This window comes from Acipenser ruthenus, chromosome 46, assembly GCF_902713425.1.
Source record: "Acipenser ruthenus chromosome 46, fAciRut3.2 maternal haplotype, whole genome shotgun sequence".
In the NCBI taxonomy this organism is placed as follows: Eukaryota; Metazoa; Chordata; class Actinopteri; order Acipenseriformes; family Acipenseridae; genus Acipenser; species Acipenser ruthenus.
The window spans coordinates 457,436-479,972 of NC_081234.1; the positions used below are offsets into that span (position 1 = coordinate 457,436).

At 44.5% G+C, this 22,537-nt stretch overlaps 1 protein-coding gene across 4 annotated transcripts in view; it reads left to right on the forward strand.

Annotated features, from left to right (window-relative positions):
* The window catches only part of LOC117397867 (hexokinase-2), a 30,952-nt gene extending 14,320 nt beyond the window's left edge, over positions 1-16,632 (forward strand). The window contains exons 6-18 of one of the 4 annotated variants that reach the window (XM_059013548.1): positions 2,500-2,599; positions 4,063-4,246; positions 4,716-4,871; positions 5,241-5,474; positions 6,278-6,582; positions 7,516-7,664; positions 9,682-9,801; positions 10,587-10,682; positions 11,319-11,418; positions 12,328-12,511; positions 13,498-13,653; positions 13,946-14,179; positions 14,303-16,632. In XM_059013548.1, coding sequence (XP_058869531.1) covers positions 2,500-2,599; positions 4,063-4,246; positions 4,716-4,871; positions 5,241-5,474; positions 6,278-6,582; positions 7,516-7,664; positions 9,682-9,801; positions 10,587-10,682; positions 11,319-11,418; positions 12,328-12,511; positions 13,498-13,653; positions 13,946-14,179; positions 14,303-14,447 — 2,163 coding nt within the window. In that variant the 3' untranslated portion in view covers positions 14,448-16,632. The other 3 variants (XM_059013549.1, XM_059013550.1, XM_059013551.1) reach the window with 3 other exon arrangements.
* The last annotated feature ends 5,905 nt before the right edge of the window (positions 16,633-22,537 follow it).

A 22,537-nucleotide genomic window follows, 5' to 3' on the forward strand; every position in this document is an offset into this window, starting at 1 on the left:
AGATTCAGGGGCACACCGCTGCTGTACAGTGCAGTTAATTACTGTATCGTACTGTGAAACATAGAAGACATTCAGAAAGAGCTGTCGCCAAACAGTACAAAGTGTAACAATAAAACCAGTCCCCCCTGCAACACACTGCCCCCTAGTGATGTAAAGAAATGCCCCATCTGTTTTATGTGATATGTGTTTCCACTGAATGCAGGCTGTTGCAAACTGAACAGCAAGAAAATGCATTGGTTAATCCAGGGGTGTCAAACTCCAGTCCTGGAGGGGGGAGGGGGGAGGGCGGGGGGCGCAAGGTCTTCTGGTTTTCATTCCAAATTAAGTTCTTGTGGCAAAGTGGTTTGTAGTGTGCAGGTGGTGGTGATGCAGTGTTCAGTAACAACAGTTCACTGGTGAAAACAAAGCTTTATTAATTGCTTTTAAATACGATTTGACTGGCTGTACGATGTGTACAGCCAGTCAAAACCACGGGGTTCAGTCCCGAAATAATAATAACAAACACACACTTTAAAACGCCAATCCAGCAGTGAGTGCTCCGGGTGCAAGTGGGGTTGTGAATACAAAACAGTGGTGCTGACTGGTGCAGTGCAGTCTGGGTTTGATGCTGGCTTATCAGCGACAGCTGAACAGGAACAGTAATAGACAGAGAAAACAACACTAAACCCTCACGGTTTTCGTTTACTCCGTTTACTTTCGTTTCGGTCAGTCCGTAACCATATCCCCTGATATACTGTCAGTCCCGCCCCCTTCGGTAGCGAGTCCAATCACGTCTCCTCCAATCCATGACTGACACCTCGTCTACCGCATTAGGGCGATGACTTCTGGTATAGTGGCTCCGCCCCCCCTTCCTGGATAGCCGACTTCCGACTGCCCCTGGAATGAACTGTCAAACCATCCAGTCCGGGGCACTCTGTTCCTGTTACACAGCGCCCTCACAGGTCAGGAGGGAGATTGTTGATTCGTTCGCTCTGTGTCGCAGCTCGCCATTAAAATCCTTGAATCCTTGATCTGATTATCTGTTCAATTTGACATATATAATATTTATTCAAGGTCTTTTACAGTTGATGATTTAAAAACGCACCTGATTCAAGGTACACTACCTATGAAACATGTTGAGGCCTGGAGAGAAGTGTTAAATATATCCAATTAATAAAATAATTAAGCCAATTAACAACAGAAGCACCGCGGCAGTCATTTTGGTGGTTTTTGTTTTTTAAATTAAAATTTTCTCCACTCGTGTAACACACATGGGGCTGCGCGTTCATATACCGTTCTGTCTGTCTGTATTAAATATTCTCACAAAGCATGAAACGCGGGAGTGCAGAAATAAAGGAGATATATTACATTATACCTAAAAGCCCCGGGAGCAGTCACATGGACGGCCACACAGAAAACAATTGTATTGTGATTATACAGAACGGTATGCCACATTATTACTTTTACCAGTCCTCAATGTGTTTAGCTGTAATTAGAACCATTTACAAATGCAAGCCGTCAAAATGTACTTCTGCTCAGCACACTTCATCAGTCAATTACCATCAGGACTAGTGGAGTTTTACAACGCAACAAAATATGGAGCTGATGTTTTGGATCAGAGGACACAGAAAGTATTCTGTGAAAGCTGGCTCCCTCTGGTGGGCTGTTCAGGTATTTTTACAATGTAAACTCCTGGGTACTTTACAAAGCATGCACAGAGAAGAATTTAGCAAGGAGAGAATATATGTTAGCACAGGAACTTCGCAAGAAGCATTTAGAACAGAGGGAGACTGCCAAGAGTGTACCCACCGCTGAAGCTGGCAACCCTGCTGAGAGCCGCAAGAGACGCCAATGCCAGGTTGGCAAGTGCAATAAAACTAAAACTTCGGACAGCTGTGCCCTGTGCAGAAAGGGCAGCCTGGAGAATGATCTGTGTTGATTGTGAACAGCCTTAGACTCAAGGAGAAGGTGTCTGTAACAGCAGAAAAAAATAAAAATAAATGTGACTTTTATAACTTGTTGTGCTTCTGTAAAATGTTTTGTTCTGAGTTTATCTACATTGCCCAGTTGCTTTTGTGCATCTGATACTAAACCGATTTCTGTTGCGTTGCTTTGTAAAATAAATGTTCGCATATATTATGCTTCGGCGGTTCAGATGTTTGTGACGTACTCAAAAAAAAAAAAAAGTGAATTACATCCGAATGTTTCTCTGTTCGTTATACTATTTACAGTGTTTTGAATACAGCCGTCAGAAAGACTGCTGCGGGGCTTCTAGGTATGAGTATATCTCTGATCCTTCTAGTGTTAAGTAATTGAGAGCTTGGGGTGGAATGAAAGGCAGAAGACACTGCGGCCGTCCAGGAACTGAGTTTGAGAGCCTCCTGGTTTAAGATCTCTTCTGTTTCATACTCTAGTCCTGGGTGACGTTTGCATGTTTTGTTCGGTTCGTAATATCCAGACAGGACGGGAATGCTTCCTTGATGTCAGAGTGAAAAGGATTCTGATTTTGCTATTATGCAGGATTTCGATGTTGATATCTTGGCTGTGATCAACGACACCGTTGGCACCATGATGACCTGTGGCTACGACGACCACGACTGTGAAGTCGGACTGATTGTCGGTGAGTTCGGACCCGAGTCCGCGGGGCCGTATCTTCAAAGCGTTTCCTCTGTTCGTTTTTAATGAACTCCTATTTTTTTAAAGAAGACAAACAATCATGTTTAAACAGGGGTGTCCAAAGCCAGCCCTTCCACTCCTGGTCTTTGTTCCAGACCTGTTCTGAATTGTTTAACTGAACCAATGAATTAAACCTCCATCCAGACCCTGAAGTTGTTAATTTTCTCGTTTTACCTGTTAAACGAACCTGGAGTGGATTGGACGCCCCTGAGTTACAAAAAGAAAAGCAGAAAGTCTTGAAAGGGTTTAATAGAGTAGAACTTGAAAGATAGAACTTAGTTGCTTGGTTTAAGTTTCATGCATGAAAGGATAATGCAGTAAAATTAAAAAAATTAAAAAAACGAGGAACAAGTCCATGAAATATTATATTTGCAGTTTTGGTTATAGTTTTTTAAAAAGGAGGGAAAAAAGATTTATTATTATTATTATTATTATTATTATTATTATTATTATTATTATTATTATTATTATTATTATTATTTATTTCTTAGCAGACGCCCTTATCCAGGGCGACTTACAATTGTTACGAGATATCACATTATTTTTTTTACATACAGTTACATTATTTTTACATACAATTACCCATTTATACAGTTGGGTTTTTACTGGAGCAATCTAGGTAAAGTACCTTGCTCAAGGGTACAGCAGCAGTGTCCTCCACCTGGGATTGAACCCACGACCCTCCGGTCAAGAGTTCAGAGCCCTAACCACTACTCCACACTGCTGCCCCCAATTTAAAGGAATAGGTTAGGAAAATTAACGCTTTGAAAAAGAACAACTTTGTTTTACGTAAATTTGGACATGGATTTTGTTACGGGACTCTGTGCCGAACTGCAGAACAGAAGAGGGAGAGGGGGAAGAAGTCTGTCTAGTGTACAAGCTATTCACTTTGGAGTTAATAGTAGACAGGAGTTAATGCTTTGAAAATATCACCCTCTGTGTTGGAATGGACTGAGCCACTATTTAAAAAGAAGAAAAAAGAAAAATTTGCAGTAACTTGGCTACAGTTGGTTCTTTACAGCAAGTCGTTTTGGATAATAAATTCATTTTTAATTTGCTTTTATGTGGGGGAAATGGCATCCTCATATGAGGTGATCATGCATTCGCTTGCTAGTCTTCCACATGTCCACATGTAAGGACTAGAAGAGCTTATTATTTTTAAAATCTGCCCTAATATGAAGTCGCCATGGATGAAAGAGTTAAACAGTTTGCTGGTTTGAACAAAGTGTCCAGGGGATAGTCTGCCTGTAGAGGGGATTTCTTCGTTGTCTCTGATCAGCAATTTCAGTTTATTTACACAAGATATTGGGGGGGGGACCGAGAAATCCTGATAAGCAGTGTCTCTGTGTGCGTGCTCCAAGCGTGTGCGTGCTCTAAGCGTGTGCCGTCCCGTGTCTTCTCTCTCAGGCACCGGCACCAACGCCTGCTACATGGAGGAGATGCGCCACATTGACCTGGTGGACGGGGACGAGGGACGCATGTGTGTCAACATGGAGTGGGGCGCCTTCGGGGACGATGGGGCGCTGGATGACATCAGGACGGAGTTCGACCGCGAGATCGACATGGGCTCCCTGAACCCCGGCAAGCAGCTGTGAGCAACGCAGACAGACAGACAGACAGACTGTATTAGAGCATTTTACAACTCTGAACTCCCTCAACTTTGAGAAGATTCCTCAGCTTTGAGAAGACTGTGTGTGTGTGTGTGTGTGTGTCTGTGTGTCTCTGTGTATATTGTGTCTGTGTATTGACAATGTGTGTGTGTTTGTGTCTCTGTGCATTGACAGTGTGTGTCTGTGTGTATTGACTGTGTGTCTTTGTGCATTGACAGTGTGTGTGTCTCTGTGCATTGACAGTGTGTGTCTCTGTGCATTGACAGTGTGTGTGTCTCTGTGCATTGACAGCGTGTGTCTCTGTGCATTGACAGCGTGTGTCTCTGTGCATTGACAGCGTGTGTCTCTGTGCATTGACAGCGTGTGTCTCTGTGCATTTACAGCGTGTGTCTCTGTGCATTGACAGCGTGTGTCTCTGTGCATTGACAGTCTGTCTCTTTGGTTCCTCAGCTTTGAGAAGATGATCAGCGGGATGTACATGGGGGAGCTGGTCCGGCTCATCCTGGTCAAGATGGCGAAGGAGGGCCAGCTGTTCAGAGGCAGGACCACCCCTGACCTGCTGACCACCGGCCACTTCGAGACCAAGTTCGTCTCGGCCATCGAGAAGTAAGGAGGCTTCAATGGTTTAACGCAGGATAATTCAAAACACAAACCAGAGCTTTCCATTCTGGGGTCGTAGCGGGCTTCTGTTGTATTTCATTTGTAACAACTGTGATAGTGACTAATGTAAATAGCTTTAGGAATTTAGCCTTTTACTATGGCCTCTCCTAAAGGGATGGCAATAAGACTCCTATTGCAGAGCTGTCTAACCCATTCCAGGTTTTACTACGAGCTTGATTAGCCGCAGCGTATAGGTAACAAGCTCAGGTGAGTCTTATTAAACTCCTAGTCCTTCTTGCTTCCAGTTTTGCCCTACTGATTTTCGGAGAGTTTTTGAGTGTGCGTTCCTGACCCTGTCCCCCCCCCTCTGCTCAGGGAGAAGGAGGGTCTGTCGAAGGCAGAGGAGATCCTGTCCCGGCTGGGTCTGGAGGCTTCGGAGGAGGATTGCGTGGCGACGCAGCGGATCTGCCAGATCGTGTCCGAGCGCGCCGCTAACCTGTGCGCCGCCACGCTGGCCGCGGTGCTGCAGCGGATCAAAGAGAACAAGGGCGCGGAGCGGCTCCGAAGCACCGTGGGGGTCGACGGATCGGTCTATAAGAAGCACCCGCAGTGAGCAGCACTCTTACTCGCTGCCTGCCTGTCCCTCTGCAGCTTAAACACAGACCCCGCTGGGCATGTCCTCTCAAGCCAGCTAGTGCAAACTGACCTGGATTAGACATCCAGGTCTAATCCAGATCCACATTTAACAGCTAGCCTGAATTGACATGTAATCTAAAACCAGCTAGCCTGAATTGACATGTAATCTAAAACCAGCTAGCCTGAATTGACATGTAATCTAAAACCAGCTAGCCTGAATTGACATGTAATCTAAAAACTAGCTAATCTGAATTGATCTATAATCTAAAACTAGCTAGTCTGAATTTACCTTTATTATAAAAAACAGCTACTATGAATTGATCAGTAATCTAAAACCAGCTAGCCTGAATTGACCTGTATTAGAAAAAACAGCGAGTCCCAACTGACCTGTATTTAAAAAAACAAAACAAAAAAACGCTACTCCTCAACTGACCTATAATATGAAACCGCTAGTTTGAATGGTCCTGTATTAGAAAAAATAGCCACTCTGAATTGACTTGTATGAAACCAGCTAGTCTGAATTGACCTATAATATAAACCAGCTAGTCTGAATGGACTTGTATGAAACCAGCTAGTGTAATTGCAATTTGGATCAATGATGTGTCGGAACTGATTAAAAGGGAATGGGATTTGGAATTGGGGTAATAGAATTGGAATTGACCCTTAACCCTGTGGTACCACACAGCATTTAAAAAAAAAAACAGAGGTCCGCTGTCTGTCTGTCTTTCCTGCCTGCAGAGGTAACCCTCTCCCCCCGCCTCTCTCCCCCCGCGCAGGTTCTCTCGGCAGCTGCAGAAGATGGTGCGGAGGCTGGCTCCGGGCTGCGGGGTGCGCTTCCTGCGCTCGGAGGATGGCAGTGGGAAGGGCGCCGCCATGGTCACCGCCGTGGCGTACCGGTTGAGCAGTCAGAAGGAGGAGCGGCGGGCCACGCTGGACGCCTTCCGCCTGAGCAAGGAGCAGCTGGCCGGGGTGAAGCAGCGCATGAGGGAGGAGATGGAGAGGGGGCTCAGAAAGGAGACACACGACGCGGCCACGGTCAAGATGCTGCCCACGTACGTGCGCTCCACACCCGATGGCACGGGTAAGCTGAGCCAGCCAAGCCCTTGTCACTGTGCAATTCGGAATCCATTGCAATTACAGTGGAACTGTAACTGGAGTCTCGGCACATCTGCGTAATTGTAAATGATTGATTTTATAGTTGAGGCACGCGTTTGTCATGCGATCATTTATTCATGCATTTTCAACCCATTATAGTGACTGCGTTTGTTTTAAACAAAAGTTATATACAGTATGATTATTATTATTTATTTCTTAGCAGATGCCCTTATCCAGGACTTACAATTGTTACAAGATATCACATTATTTTTACATACAATTATATTATTTTTTTTACACATTCTTTTTAATTATTTAGTATGATTAGATTGTTTAGTTTGTAATGGCCCGGTCAGCTGCAGGGGGAAATTGTTCTTTCAGTCTTTTTAGATAGATAGATAGATAGATAGATAGATAGATAGATATCCACTTTGGTCATGAATGTAGTTTAATTTTTAGGTATTTTTAAAACAGTTTGTGTGAACTCTATAGAGCCCTGCCATAACATTATGCATTATAAGATAGATAGAAACTTCATATAGGGCAATTGTGCACACAGTGACTGAAGGGGATATAGTATTATTATTATTATTATTATCATTATTTATTTCTTTGTAGACGCCCTTATCCAGGGCGACTTACAGATCTATATATAGATATAGATCTTTATATAGATGCAAAACGTCAGGGCCACGCACAGAGGCTCGGGTATTGATTGCATTTGATTTGATTAGATTGGTTTATTGATCTTAGTGTAGTTTTAAAACGGCCAGTCAAATGCAGGGGAACATTTCTTTACAGTCGTTTTTAAATATATATATATATATATATATATATATATATAAATAAATAAATAAATAAATAAATAACGTAGGGGAAAATCTAGTTCTTTAAAGTCATGTGTTTTTTCTTTTTCCAGAAAAGGGTGATTTCCTGGCGCTGGATCTGGGCGGGACGAATTTTCGCGTGCTGCTGGTGCGCGTGCGGAACGGGAAGAAGAGAACCGTGGAGATGCACAACAAGATTTACTCCATCCCACTGGAGGCCATGCAGGGGACTGGAGAGGAGGTGAGAGAGAGGGAGGGAGAGAGAGGGGGAGAGGAGATGCACAACAACATCTACTCCATCCCACTGGAGGCCATGCAGGGGACTGGAGAGGAGGTGAGAGAGAGGGGGGAGAGGAGATGCACAACAACATCTACTCCATCCCACTGGAGGCCATGCAGGGGACTGGAGAGGAGGTGAGAGAGAGGGAGAGAGAGGGGGGAGAGGAGATGCACAACAACATCTACTCCATCCCACTGGAGGCCATGCAGGGGACTGGAGAGGAGGTGAGAGAGAGGAGAGAGGGGGGAGAGGAGATGCACAACAACATCTACTCCATCCCACTGGAGGACATGCAGGGGACTGGAGAGGAGGTGAGAGAGAGAGGGGAGAGAGAGGAGAGAGAGGGGGGAGAGGAGATGCACAACAAGATTTACTCCATCCCACTGGAGGCCATGCAGGGGACTGGAGAGGAGGTGAGAGAGAGAGAGGAGAGAGAGGAGAGAGAGGGGGGAGAGGAGATGCACAACAAGATTTACTCCATCCCACTGGAGGACATGCAGGGGACTGGAGAGGAGGTGAGAGAGAGGAGAGAGGGGGGAGAGGAGATGCACAACAACATCTACTCCATCCCACTGGAGGCCATGCAGGGGACTGGAGAGGAGGTGAGAGAGAGGGAGGGGAAAGAGAGAGGGGGAGAGGAGATGCACAACAACATCTACTCCATCCCACTGGAGGACATGCAGGGGACTGGAGAGGAGGTGAGAGAGAGAGGGGAGAGAGAGGAGAGAGAGGGGGGAGAGGAGATGCACAACAAGATTTACTCCATCCCACTGGAGGCCATGCAGGGGACTGGAGAGGAGGTGAGAGAGAGAGAGGAGAGAGAGGAGAGAGAGGGGGGAGAGGAGATGCACAACAAGATTTACTCCATCCCACTGGAGGACATGCAGGGGACTGGAGAGGAGGTGAGAGAGAGGAGAGAGGGGGGAGAGGAGATGCACAACAACATCTACTCCATCCCACTGGAGGCCATGCAGGGGACTGGAGAGGAGGTGAGAGAGAGGGAGGGGAAAGAGAGAGGGGGAGAGGAGATGCACAACAACATCTACTCCATCCCACTGGAGGCCATGCAGGGGACTGGAGAGGAGGTGAGAGAGAGGGGAGAGAGAGGAGAGAGAGGGGGGAGAGGAGATGCACAACAACATCTACTCCATCCCACTGGAGGACATGCAGGGGACTGGAGAGGAGGTGAGAGAGAGGGAGGGGAGAGAGAGGGGGGAGAGGAGATGCACAACAAGATTTACTCCATCCCACTGGAGGACATGCAGGGGACTGGAGAGGAGGTGAGAGAGAGGAGAGAGGGGGGAGAGGAGATGCACAACAACATCTACTCCATCCCACTGGAGGCCATGCAGGGGACTGGAGAGGAGGTGAGAGAGAGAGGGGGGAGAGAGAGGGGGGAGAGGAGATGCACAACAACATCTACTCCATCCCACTGGAGGACATGCAGGGGACTGGAGAGGAGGTGAGAGAGAGAGGGGAGAGAGAGAGAGGGGAGAGGAGATGCACAACAACATCTACTCCATCCCACTGGAGGACATGCAGGGGACTGGAGAGGAGGAGAGAGAGAGGGGGAGAGGAGATGCACAACATCTACTCCATCCCACTGGAGGACATGCAGGGGACTGGAGAGGAGGTGAGAGAGAGGGAGAGGAGATGAACAACAAGATCTAATGCATCCCACTGGAGAGAGAGGGAGAGACTGGAGAGAGGGGGAGACACAGGACAGAAAGATGTCTACAAAGGGCAGCAGAACGTCCAAGTTTATTATTGTAGTTTATTAAGGTATGCTTGCCTGTTGCTTTTCTCTGCTGTTCATTTCATATGCTGACGCACGTGCGTCATGACACAAGTAACAAACACATTTGTATTTATTGGTTCATATTGTGATTGACTTACTGTGTCTGGTGGTCAGCTCTGTCCTTTAGAGAACACTTTGGCTAAGAGAAAACTTTTTGAAACTCTGTCTCCTCTCCTGCAGCTGTTTGACCACATTGTCCACTGCATCGCTGACTTCCTGGAGTACATGGGGATGAAGGGCGTGGCTCTGCCCATGGGATTCACCTTCTCCTTCCCCTGTCAGCAGAACAGCCTGGACGAGGTAACGGGCTGGGACTGGGTCTCGCGATCGCAGTGTGAAGACCGGACACAGCTAGAGCAGGAGCGTGTGTAATTTAGGCTTGGTGGTTAAAGAAAAGGGCTGGATACCAGGAGGTTCAAATCCCGGCAGTAGCCAATGAAATCATAGGATATGCAAACTTAGAAATGCTGTCTGATGGTTGACAGAGAATTTAATTGACAGAGGTTTTCCATGACTTGAAATTCAAGTGACGGAGGACACAAAATACAAATGATACCTGATAGAAATAATGGCTGACATAAAAAACACATGAGGGATGACAGAAAAAATGATTGAGAAATGACGACTGATCGCAAACTAATTGATCCATGACAAAGAAATTCCTGATAACTGACGCTGAGACATGAGAAATGACGCTGTCCTAATATGGACACCGTATCCTTGTGCTCCGTCCTTCGGATGAGACATGAAACAAACGAGATCCTATTGGAAGTGACTCTGCAGCAGCAGTTGTGATGCAGAGTTCACCCACCTAGTCTCTGTAAGTCGCTTTGGATAAAAGCTGCTAAATGACAAATTAATAATAATGATAGTAGTTGTATTACAGCTATAGCCAAAAGTTTTGCATCACCTAGAATTTTAGGATTGAGACATAATTCAAAAGAAAAAAGTCCACCGGAAGCCGTAATAGTGGTACAGTATTTAAGATTTCTCTCTCTCTCTCTCTCTCTCTCTCTCTCTCTCCACCCCCCACTGCGCTCTCTCTCTCTCTCTCCCTCCCCCCCCCCCCCCCTCTCCCGGTTCAGGGTATCTTGTTGAAGTGGACGAAGGGTTTCAAAGCGACGGGCTGTGAGGGTGAAGACGTGGTCCGTCTGCTCAAAGACGCCATTCATCGGAGAGAGGTCAGCGTTGAACACTTAAACACACAAACCAGCAAATAAACACAATCAAATCCAGCAGATAAACATGTTCAAATCCAACCCTTTCATTCTCAAAACCATCGCGCCGCTTTGCATGAAGATCGGGTCTAGATTTAAATGTGTTTTATTTTGTATTATCTTGCTATTTCGGTATCGCCATGGTTGTCACGGGTGAGGAGATTTTTTTGGGGGAATAAAAAAGGTTTTACAGGAGTTTGTAGTTATAAATATCGTGTAAAGATCCATCACACTTTACCACCCAGTTAGATAGGAGTTTGAACCAAAACTCATTTCAATATTGAAGACCTTCAGAAAGACATCTAGTCAAAACGTCATTCAATTTACTAAGCTTCTTTTAGTGTTTCTCTATTCGCACTAAGGATGGAAATAAGACTCCGATTGCACAGCAGTTTCACCCATTCCAGGTTTTACTAGCAGCTTGATTAGCCACAGTGTGTATAGGTAACGAGAGCTCAGGTGTGTCTTATTAAACTCACAGTGAAACCAGGAATGGATCAAAATGCTATGCAACGGGAGTCTTATTCCCATCCCTTGAGTGTTTGTTAGTTAAGATCAGTTTTGAAGATGCCTGACTCCGCCCTGGCGTGTGTGTTGCAGGAGTTTGACCTGGACGTGGTCGCTGTGGTGAACGACACAGTTGGGACCATGATGACCTGCGGCTATGAGGATCCGTGCTGTGAAGTGGGGCTCATCGTAGGTGAGGGACCCCTTTAATCCCCCTGCAGGCTCGCACTTCTCTGAATTGGTCGTGTGGAGAGGGAGGTTTTAATCTCTGAGGATAGCGGTCTGTGTGTGTGCTGCTGTGCATGGAGCAGCTGGCGGAGGAGGGGGAGAGGGGGGAGGGGTTAGCAGGGAGAGGGTGTGATTGGGTGGCTGGGCAGTGACGTCAAGACAGAAGCAGGAAGGGAAACAAACTGACACCAGCAGTACTGCAGTTTCAGAATAACAAAGGCACGACGGCGCCGTTTTTATTTAAATAATTCAAAAATAAAATCTCGAACACAAAATATTAAACAGTACAGGTCAGGCTGGGCTGTAGCCTTCACTGATCCTGTATTTAATTTTTAGTTTCTCTCGCTCGCTCTCTCCGCTCTTAACACCCACCCCGAGGGTAGAGAGCTGCAGGCTTTTATGCAGGTGACCATCTCCCAATTTAGCAACAAATTAATCGCTTAATTCGGGAGATGGCCACCTTCTGCACAAGGTTTTTAAATTACTGTGGATGGGACTACCCATCCAGGCTACTAAACAAAAACATGGAGGCTGTGTGGTCCAGTGGTTAAAGAAAAGGGCTTGTAACCAGGAGGTCCCCGGTTCAAATCCCACCTCAGCCACTGACTCATTGTGTGACCCTGAGCAAGTCACTTCACCTCCTTGTGCTCCGTCTTTCGGGTGAGACGTTGTTGTAAGTGACTCTGCAGCTGATGCATAGTTCACACACCCTAGTCTCTGTAAGTCGACTTGGATAAAGGCGTCTGCTAAATAAACAAATAATAATAATAATAATAAAAACACAGCTACGCTGTCATATTTACAACGGGGCTTCCTACCACCCTGCTACAGAGGGGTGTGAGGTCTCAGTGCTGTGCTCCTGTGTCTCTCTCAGGCACCGGCAGTAACACCTGCTACATGGAGGAGATGTGCAACGTGGAGCTGGTGGACGGGGACGAGGGACGCATGTGTGTCAACATGGAGTGGGGCGCCTTCGGGGACAGCGGCTGCCTGGACGACGTGAGGACTCCCTTCGACTGCGCCGTGGATGAGCTGTCACTCAACCCGGGCAAGCAGAGGTACGCAGATACCTCCATAGCGCTACAGTCAGCTACTGTGCTGCTGGAGGTGTCTTTAACCTCGTAATGATGCTGGTGGAAAGGCTTGTAACTGGTCCTGCTGTATAAATGATAAGGGAACACAATGTTTTTTTCTTTGTAAAAAATAATATATATCATTTGCATAGGGAAAAGGTGGCACATCCCCAGTGCTTTTTCATAGGGCAGCAGTGTGGAGTAGTGGTTAGGGCTCTGGACTCTTGACCCGAGGGTCGTGGGTTCAATCCCAGGTGGGGGACACTGCTGCTGTACCCTTGAGCAAGGTACTTTACCTAGATTGCTCCAGTAAAAACCCAACTGTATAAATGGGTAATTGTATGTAAAAATAATGTGTAAAAAATAATGCAATTGTATGTAAAAATTATGTGTGATATCTTGCAACAATTGTAAGTCGCCCTGGATAAGGACGTCTGCTAAGAGATAAAGAATAATTATCTGGGGAGTGTTCTACACCAGGCGTCTCCAGCCCTGGTCCTGCACAGCTACAGGGTCATCTAGTTTTCGTTTCAACTGAGCTCTGTTACTTAATTGAACCAATTATTGTCTTAGTCAAGATGAACAGGTGTTCCAGGTCTTTAGCCACTGGTGAGGTAAAGACACCTGGAAAACCTGCAGGACTGGGGCTCTCTGGGATCAGGGCTGGAGACCCCTGTTATGCGCCAACCCTCTTGCCCCTGATAAATAAACATTCCCGTCCTCTACACTTTTGAAGCAATACAAGAACTGATGGATCACACGCTCGGGAACTAGAGTCACAGCTTCCTTAGCTTAAACTTACAAACCAGCTACTTTTCGGAAGACGTGTGTTCACACTATCTCTGTGTCTCTTTCCCCCTCTCCAACCCCCTCCTCACTCCCTCCTCTCCCCTCTCTTCTCTCTCTCTCTCCCCTTCCTCTCCCCCCCTCCTCTCTCTCTCTCTTCCCCCTTCCCTCCTCTCTCTGTGCAGGTTTGAGAAGATGATCAGTGGGATGTATCTGGGAGAGATTGTGCGGAACATCCTGATTGACTTCACGAAGAGAGGGCTGCTCTTCAGGGGAAGGATCTCAGAGAGGCTGAAGACTCGAGGAATCTTCCAGACCAAGTTCCTGTCCCAGATAGAGAGGTAACAGAGTGTGTGTGTGTGTGCGGGTCTGTGCCTGCGTCTGCGTGTGTGTGTGTGTGTGTGTGTGTCTCTCTTCCCTTGCTGTATGGCTCTGTGTGTCTCTCCTCTCCTCCCCCTTTCTCTTTCGCGCTCTCTCTCTCTCTTCCCTTGCTGTATGGCTCTGTGTGTCTGCCTCTCTCTCCCTCTCCTCCCTCTATCTATCTATCCCTCTCTCTCTCTCCCCCCCTCTCTCTCTCCCCCCCTTCCCTCCTTGCTGTATGCTTATGGACTCTCTCTGCTCTCTCCCTGTCAGTGACCGCCTGGCCCTGAGGCAGGTGCGCTCCATCCTGCAGCACCTGGGCCTGGAGAGCACGTGTGACGACAGCATCATCGTGAAGGAGGTGTGCACGGCCGTGGCGCGCCGTGGCGCGCAGCTCTGCGGGGCCGGGCTGGCCGCCGTGGTGGATAAGATCCGGGAGAACCGTGGCCTGGACTCGCTGCGCGTCACCGTGGGCGTGGACGGCACGCTGTACAAGCTACACCCACAGTACGTGAGAATGGAATCATGCGATATCTAAAAATCATGCAAATTAAGAAATCAAATACATAATGCTAAACACGTTTCATTTAAGCGTAATTTAATTAAAATTTTTTTTTTTTTTTTTGCCAGTTTCTCTAACGTACTCCACGAGACCGTGAGGGACCTGGCCCCAAAGTGCACCGTCTCATTCCTCCAATCGGAAGACGGGAGCGGAAAAGGGGCAGCGCTTATCACGGCAGTGGCCTGTAGGATCCGGGAGGCGGGGCAGCACTGAACCTCTGCACCAATCGGAGAGCAGGAAGACGGGAGAGAGACTGGAAGAGCGATGCACCCACAGAGAGCACAATTGTAAATATAGCAATAACAGTTTTCATGCAACCAAACCTGGACTACCAAGTTTCCGTTTAAAAAAAAAAAAAAAAAAAAAAAAGATTGACATGTTTATGCACTGAAGGGTTCTGGGAAGGCGCCGTAGAGGAAATGTTAAGACAGCCCCCTCTGCTGGAACCTCCAGGAATTACACCTTGATCATCCTGCCAGCGATGAGAGAAAGGAGGCTGAATTCTAGAAGGGTTGTGTGGAGGGATTTCTAAAAATTGACACTAACCCATGCTAATGCGTGCAAGGCAGGCTAGAGTGACAAGTTTTGCTGTCGAACCAGACTATTTTCTCGTGAGTGTTGAGTCACAGGACTGGATTTGAAGGTGTAGCGAAAACCTGAGAGGTCTCGAACAATCTGCTCCTTGTCTTCTTATTTATTTATTTATTTCATTATTTAAGTATTTTCTTATATAAGCGAGACTCACCAACCTCTGAAACCACACCCCCACCGCGTGCGCGCAGTGAAACCGGCCCCTTCCTGGAGCCGTTAACTCCGCGTGTCACGTGACCCTGTAAAACAAATCGCGCTCTCATATCGCTCTCTCATTCCTACATCCATTCAGCACCGCGCCCGTTTTCACTCGTATGATTTCCTGAGAGCTGACGATCATTAATCATTAATCCAGAGGTAGTTGAAATACTAATTAGCAGATAATTGGACCATCGCTGGAGTCAATTCTGATTTGTAATTACAATGACAGCAGAATTGTTTGCAGTAATTTCAATTTCAATTACAGTGTTATTTTGGATAAAGGCGTCTGCTAAATTACTGTTATTAATTAAATTATTATTAGCAGTATTGAAAAGTGGTTGAAAATACAATAACAATCGAATGACAAATGATATGCGTAATTGATCAGTCGGTTATATGGTTACAATTACACAAGGTTCAGGTACATAATATGATGCAGACACAATTTAGCAGGGTTTTGGCAGGAGGGGGACAAACTGGGGAAGCATAATATTGGCGGACCAACATGTTGCTTAACAAGACAACTTTATTATTATTATTATTATTATTTATTTTTTATGCACGTTGAATGAAACGGTAATCTAGGGGCCAGTAAAAGGGTAACGATAGCTCCTTTTTTAAAAGGCAGGAAAATGTATTTTGACTACGCCTTTGAAATGTGGTGACTTATGGTCTCTGTAGAGACTTGTGTAGATGAACCTCTCCACTGTATTTATTCACCTGCAGAGTCTAGTCCTAGATGTGCTTAAGACTTGCTACTATGTGAAACTACTGTAAAACTCTTATTGCAAATGATATAGCGTGTTAAATATAGTGGTCTATATTGAAGCAAATATATATTATGCCAAAATAACCTCACCTTTTAAATAAGTTGTGCACCTTTTAAATCTAATTGGAACTGTACATAGTGCTGCCAGCTGGCTGTATTATATAACTTATTAATTTAGGGGATGTAGTTTTATAGATTGGAAATACCCCTATCTCTGTGTTGGACTGCGCCACCTCCCAGTGCAGGTGTTAGCAAGGAAGCTACCATCGTGCCAAATGGGGGTACAATCTTAGTTTTAAAAGGCTTGGGTTAATTAGAATGTGGATTACTTTTCTGGATGTTCTAGGGAACATTTAAAAAAAATTTAATTTGTCCCTGCGTAAAGCAAGGTAGCTTTTGAATAACCCTGGTCCTTGCTAATGTTTGACAGGGTGTCCCAGAAAGACTTTGAATGTAGTTCGCTCACAAACACTCTGCTGTGCTGTGCTGTATGGGCAAAGAGACACAGAGATGACCGACCAGCATCAGCTACACCAGGACACGGATTCATTCGTTTTCTCCTTGTTTTAATATGTTGCAGGATGTTTAAAACACAGCATCACTGTGCTGCATTTTGACTGCAGAGTCTACAAGATTTTTAATTCCAGCGGTTTGATGTTATACACACAGCAATTCAAAAGCAATGGGGTGTTTTAATAAATGTACACAGTACTGTACACACCCACTGTTACAATATAGAAAACGGGATGTTGAAAGTGAAACGGTCGGGTGTTTTTTGATGCCACTGTGTATCAATAATGATGTATGAAATCGTACATTTTATTTTTTTATTCATGTAGTCAAATAAAAACTCCTCGAACAAGCGGTTTTGCAAATTCAGCAATTGGTTTAAACTTGAAAGTGTTCAAGACCGTTGCCTGAAAGTCTTTTATTGAAAAAGGTTCAAATGTAATCTTCCATACCAGTTTATAGGTAGACAGTTCACGGAGTTTGAAATGAATCGCTCTGGTTATAAAGAAAAATCTTCAGTTTTAGTCGATTTAAAACTGGAGTTCTAATGTTGTTCATAAAACTTAACAAATGCTGTTAAATATGCAGACTATTTTTTTTACCTATAGCAATAAACATAATAATAATAGTAATAAATAATAATAATAGTAATAAATAATAATAATAGTAATAATAATAATAATAATATGACTGAGCCAAACGAGATTTTTAGTTCTTTTTTTTTTCTTGAGAAAGATTTAATATTTTCTATATAAATGTTGTTGGATCTTTTTTAAAAGAAAAAGAAATTGAAAAAAGTGAATATTCAGAATGACTGTATAATAATAGTTTAAAGTTGTAAATGCCCTCTTGTGGAATAAAAAACGATTGCCATCTATAAACGTTGTTTTGTTTGTTTGTTTGAGGTGCGGTGAATACAGAAGTGGCTTTCCCTTTAAGAGACACACTGCATATTTCTCTCTCTCTCTCTCTCTCTCTCTCTCTCTCTCTCTCTCTCTCTCTCTCTCTCTCTCTCTCTCTCTCTCTCTAATAAAACCCGAGATTGTGAGCGATGAAACAACCTATTCAAACGATAGCCAGAATACAGCACACTATATAAACTTTGTGCAAGGGATAAAGCAAATCGAAAAAAAGCAATTCATGAATTAGCAACCATAGCCACACATTCTCTAGATTCAAATGCAATCTAAATAAACCCCCTGTTAGTCCAGTCACGAACCCCGGCGATCTTCTCTTGATGTCCAGGCGCTGTTCCGCCAGACGGAAGGTCGACACAAAACATTCTCCAGAACTGCTTTTCAAATCGGTTCCCGCTCCGCAAACCACATGAATGGGGAATATCTCCATTTGAGATTTAAAATTCAACCAGGGCTGTGAAACTCTGTTCCTGGAGGGCCGCAGAGTCTCCCGGCTTTCGTTCAGCCCCGAGCTCTCAATTACTTAATTGCTCTAATTATTTGATTTATTGGGACACATTTTAACACTTCTCTCCAGGGCTCAAAATGTTTTATAAAAGTAGGGTACCTTGAATCGAGGACTGGAGTTTGACGACACTGGATGAAACGAGAGTTCAGTGGAGCCATTGTGTTGTCATTGAAGAGCATGACCACTGGGGGTCACTGTTGTTCTATGTTATATCCTTATGAAAGTCTACCACAGTAAATTTGCAGTTTGTCCCACATGCTTTTGCCATGGTTATCCTATGCATTTTCCATGTTCGTTAATATGCTTTCAAACCACGTTCAACTGGATCCCAGACAGGAGCAGCCGGAAAAACACGGTATTTCCATCCAGATTCGAACCCTAACCTGAACCCATGAGATAGCCCCTCGCTCAGCCACTGACTCCCTGTGTGTGCCCCTGAGCAAGTCACTTCAGCTCCTTGTGCTCCCTCCTTCGGATGAGACGTACAACAAACAACGTCCTATTGGAAGTGACACTGCTGCAGCAGCAGTTGTTGATGATGCATAGTTCACCCCACTAATCTGAGTCGCTTTGGATAAAAGCGTCTGCTAAATGAATAATTAATTAATAAATATCATAATAAATAGAACGACAGCCTTTTTGCCTCAGTCCAAACCTGTTAAATTGAAGCCATGATGTTGCTGACAGCGCGCTGCCGCCTGCTCAGTGCATGACAAAATGATTGATCGTCAAGACAGACTGGAGGAGATGGAGAATGGAAGCCACCTGTGTGAGTCCATTCAAAGTGCCATGGATAGAAATGACAAGCCTTAAGGTTATATAGATACAGTTCCTTGCAAAAGTATTCAGACCCCTGACCAATTCTCTCATATTACTGAATTACAAATGGTACATTTTGGCCCATTCTTCTTGGCAGATTTGCTCCAGGTTGTTCAGGTTGGTTTCAATGTACCATTTGTAATTCAGTAATATGAGAGAATTGGTCAGGGGTCTGAATACTTTTGCAAGACACTGTGTATATATATATATATATATATATATATATATATTTGAAAAAGGAAAACTGCTGTGTGCCAAAAGGAGCATAAGAAAAAAGGTAATGTAAGTGCACAAAAATGTGAATAACTGATAAAACAAAATCAATGATATCAGTCTGGCGTTTGGGACTCCAAGTCCTTCTGCAGCGGGATGGGAAAAGCAGCGCTGCAAACAAGCTGCTGCTATAAACGAGCTGTCCTTCAAGAGGAACGTCCAGCAGGATGATGACGTGAGATGGCATATATTTCAAATTCAAATTCCAAATTAGCTTTATTAGCATGACAATAAAAAGAATTGTGTTGCCAAAGCACATACATGACATAACCGACTCAAATATATAAACAGAGAAAACATATTTATATTATTATTATTATTATTATTATTATTATTATTATTATTATTATTATTATTATTATTTATATCTTAGCAGATGCCCTTATCCAGGGCGACTTACAGTTGTTACAGAATATCACATTACAGATAAGAGCTGTTATAAAGTTCAATAAAATCAGTAGCAGATAAATCAAATAAGAGCAAAATAAAGAACACATTAAATAATTACATTTAAGAGCGAGTTCAAATGAAAGCAGCTAACTTGCTGTAAAAAATATTTGCTTACGCGTGTATAATAATAAATATATACATGCTACTAACAAAGCCAAAACATCTTTCTATTTAAAGAAGGTGACTAATCCTCAAGCTATTTTTAAAATTGCAATAACAGCAGTAGTGTACAGTAAAATCATGAACAAAGCTGCTGTATTACTGACCCTCAGGTCCACGCCTGTGTCCTAATACTCGTTTTCAAAAACAGCACCTGGTTCTTTCATCTGCGAAAAGGCTCTCTTAATTGCCCTGATAACCACACCGAATTTGCCTGCGTTTATCTGCAGTGAGGCGCGCACCGCATTACAGCGCATTATGGTGAATTAGAGCGTGCTGTAGCGTTCATCCTCTTTGTCATGTTAATGCAGTCCACTCCAAGCAGCCTCACGAAATTGAAGAAAGTGCATTATCATTGCAGAGAGAAATCTTTTTATTTATTTATTTATTTATTTATTTATTTGTTTAATTTATTTTTGTAAATAAATAAAAAAAGACACACGCGTCCTCCGAAGCCGTCTTCTTTCGCACTGCGGATCCACAGTGAAGCCATCAGACCCATAGTGCCGGAGGACAACACAGATCTGAACGGCTCTACAGCAGATTCGCAGGGGCTCTATCAGCCACAGGGGGCGCTGGTGCGCAGTGAACCGTGGACCTAAGCCCTCCCTAGCCGGGCGGCGCTCAGCCAATTGTGTGCCACCCCCTGGGAACTCCCGGTCGGCAGTGACATAGCCTGGATTCGAACCTGCGATCTCCAGGCTGTAGGGTGCATCCTGCCCAGCAGCCATGTTGTGACATATAATATCGTCTGGCAGGATTTTGCACCTTAGGTGTAGCTACCCAGGTCACAAGCCAACGTAGTGTGAAACCACGGACCTAGGTTGTACCCGAGTCGAGAAAAAATGCATGATTGGCGCTTGTTAGCGGAGATAGTAACAAACAGCCACGCCTGCGTGAAGGTTTCACTTCCACAAGGAACTCGCGATCCGCTTCTGCTTGTTCACGGTTTGTTGATTGAGAGGCAGCATGAGCCAGATTGCAGCAGGGATGAAGAAACGTTTGCTCTGATCAGCATTTGGGCCGAAGGTTCAATCCAGAGAAGCTTGGGGTGGAAGCGTCCGGAACAAAAGCACGTCTTCCAAAACGACTGCCAGAGGCTGGCTGAAGCTGGATTTCGAGGGACGCCAGCCCAGTGCAGAGACTAAAGCGTGGTCACGTGAACATGGCTGCTTCCAGATCATCATGGACTTGTCACCCAGCTCAACACTGCTTCTTCAAAAAGTGGTGTAAAGTGGCGTGACACCGGGTCACGACCCAGGTAGAGCGTACCAGTATGAAAGGGGAAGACCCAAAGGCTCTCCTGGTTAAATTGCTCAACGATGGGATGACTGTTGTCCCCAGATTGGGTCTCAATGCTTAAATCTGGTCCCAGCTCTGCTGGGACCAGTGGTTATGTTACTGGAGATCATAAGAGGGAAGTAATAGATCTGAAAGCCATAGTTAGCAATCCTTTAAAAGGAAGACAGGATGGTGGAGAGGAGGCACTTAATGGAGCGAACAGGAGGTTGGAAAATTGATTCGTAAGTCTTGGGGAAAGGGTTGTGATTATGTAGTGTGTCTATAAAAAGTAACACATTTTGAAAGCCTTGGTTAGAGAAAGGAAGGGGGGTGGGGGGATGATAATGTTGCTACTACTAATAAGATGTAAGAAAATGTATTTAAGTCTTGGCTGGAAGTCCTGTAGAGACTGGCAGTGATTGCCAGTGCTAATGAGAGGTAAGAACATTGATTTTAGTTAGCTCTTCTTTTGATTGCAAATGAACAAATCCCTCCCTGCTTGGGAGTGCTTGAAGGGAATCATCTTTATAGCACAAGAGAGATTTCAGATTTGCACATCTCTCCACTGAAATCCTTTTCATTCCCCACAGGAGGGGCATTCCCTGCCCCCCTTTGCTTTGCAAATAGCACTTTGAAGTGAGTCTTGCTTTTAATAATCTGTTAATTACAGCATCGCCGGAGCACTTTGTGTGCAAAGTCAAAACAGATGGAAGCGTTTTTCAATTTAAAAAATATAATATAAAAGGATTAATCAAAGTTTATTTAAAACAAAAATAATTGGTGCATGGTTTAAGTGCACATTTTCCAGCATAGGTCTAAAAAATTATGCAAATTGAAAGCTGACTATGGGAGAGTTTTTGATTGTGGGGTGGCAGGGCTCCCACAAAATGTTTTAGCACCCCACAAAACTCTGAGAAAATGCACCCCTGCAAAATGTGGGGCGCTGTGGCACGGAATTAAAAATTCAAATTTCAATTTCAGGGACAGTCAATTTTGCTAAACTGTGTTAGATTAGATTTAAATTGAATGCAGGAAACTCCCAACCCCCCCATGTACTGTATTTCATTCTATAATGCCTCCTTCAGTTCAGCCAAATCCAGAGAGCATAAAAAAAGGTATCCAGACAGCGGCTTCAGCTCATTTATAAATTGAGTGCATTGGAAGAAGAGGAGAAAAAAAAATGCAATTCAATTTCCCAGCTAATTTAAGAGGTCCCCCAGCCTTCTATTTTGTACCTGCTCATCCTGTTGAGAAACAGCCTGATGTAAACGAGGTCTGGACAAGCCAGCCTCATCCTGGCTTACTGATCACTCCACAAAGCCAGATGAATTATTATTATTATTATTATTATTATTATTATTATTATTATTATTATTATTTACTGATTTGTCAGATGCCTTTATCCAAGGCGACTCACAGGTGTTCCAGGGCAGCACAGGGTTACAATGCAAGGTTCATATTTAAACACAGTGTAGTTTACAGTCAGTGCAAATAATAATAATACTACTAGAATACAATATGAACTAGGATGCAGTAAGTTAGGATCACAGCAAGTTATATCTACAGTGACATGTTAGTGCAATGGTGCACACGAAAGGCCAGCGGCCGCTGTTGCATCGTCACCATAAATACTGGTGTCTCGGCCAGCTTGAAGAGGTCAGGGGGAGATAATTGAGCCATCAATAACCTTCAGTACTTGATGTCTTCTTTTATTTTGGGTGACCTGAATCCACGGCAGCCCAAACGGTCACAAAATCAAATAAAGAAGACGGATGCTGCCTGTGCTTCTGTGCTGCATCTGACTTCTGAATCCCTTTTAGAAGCT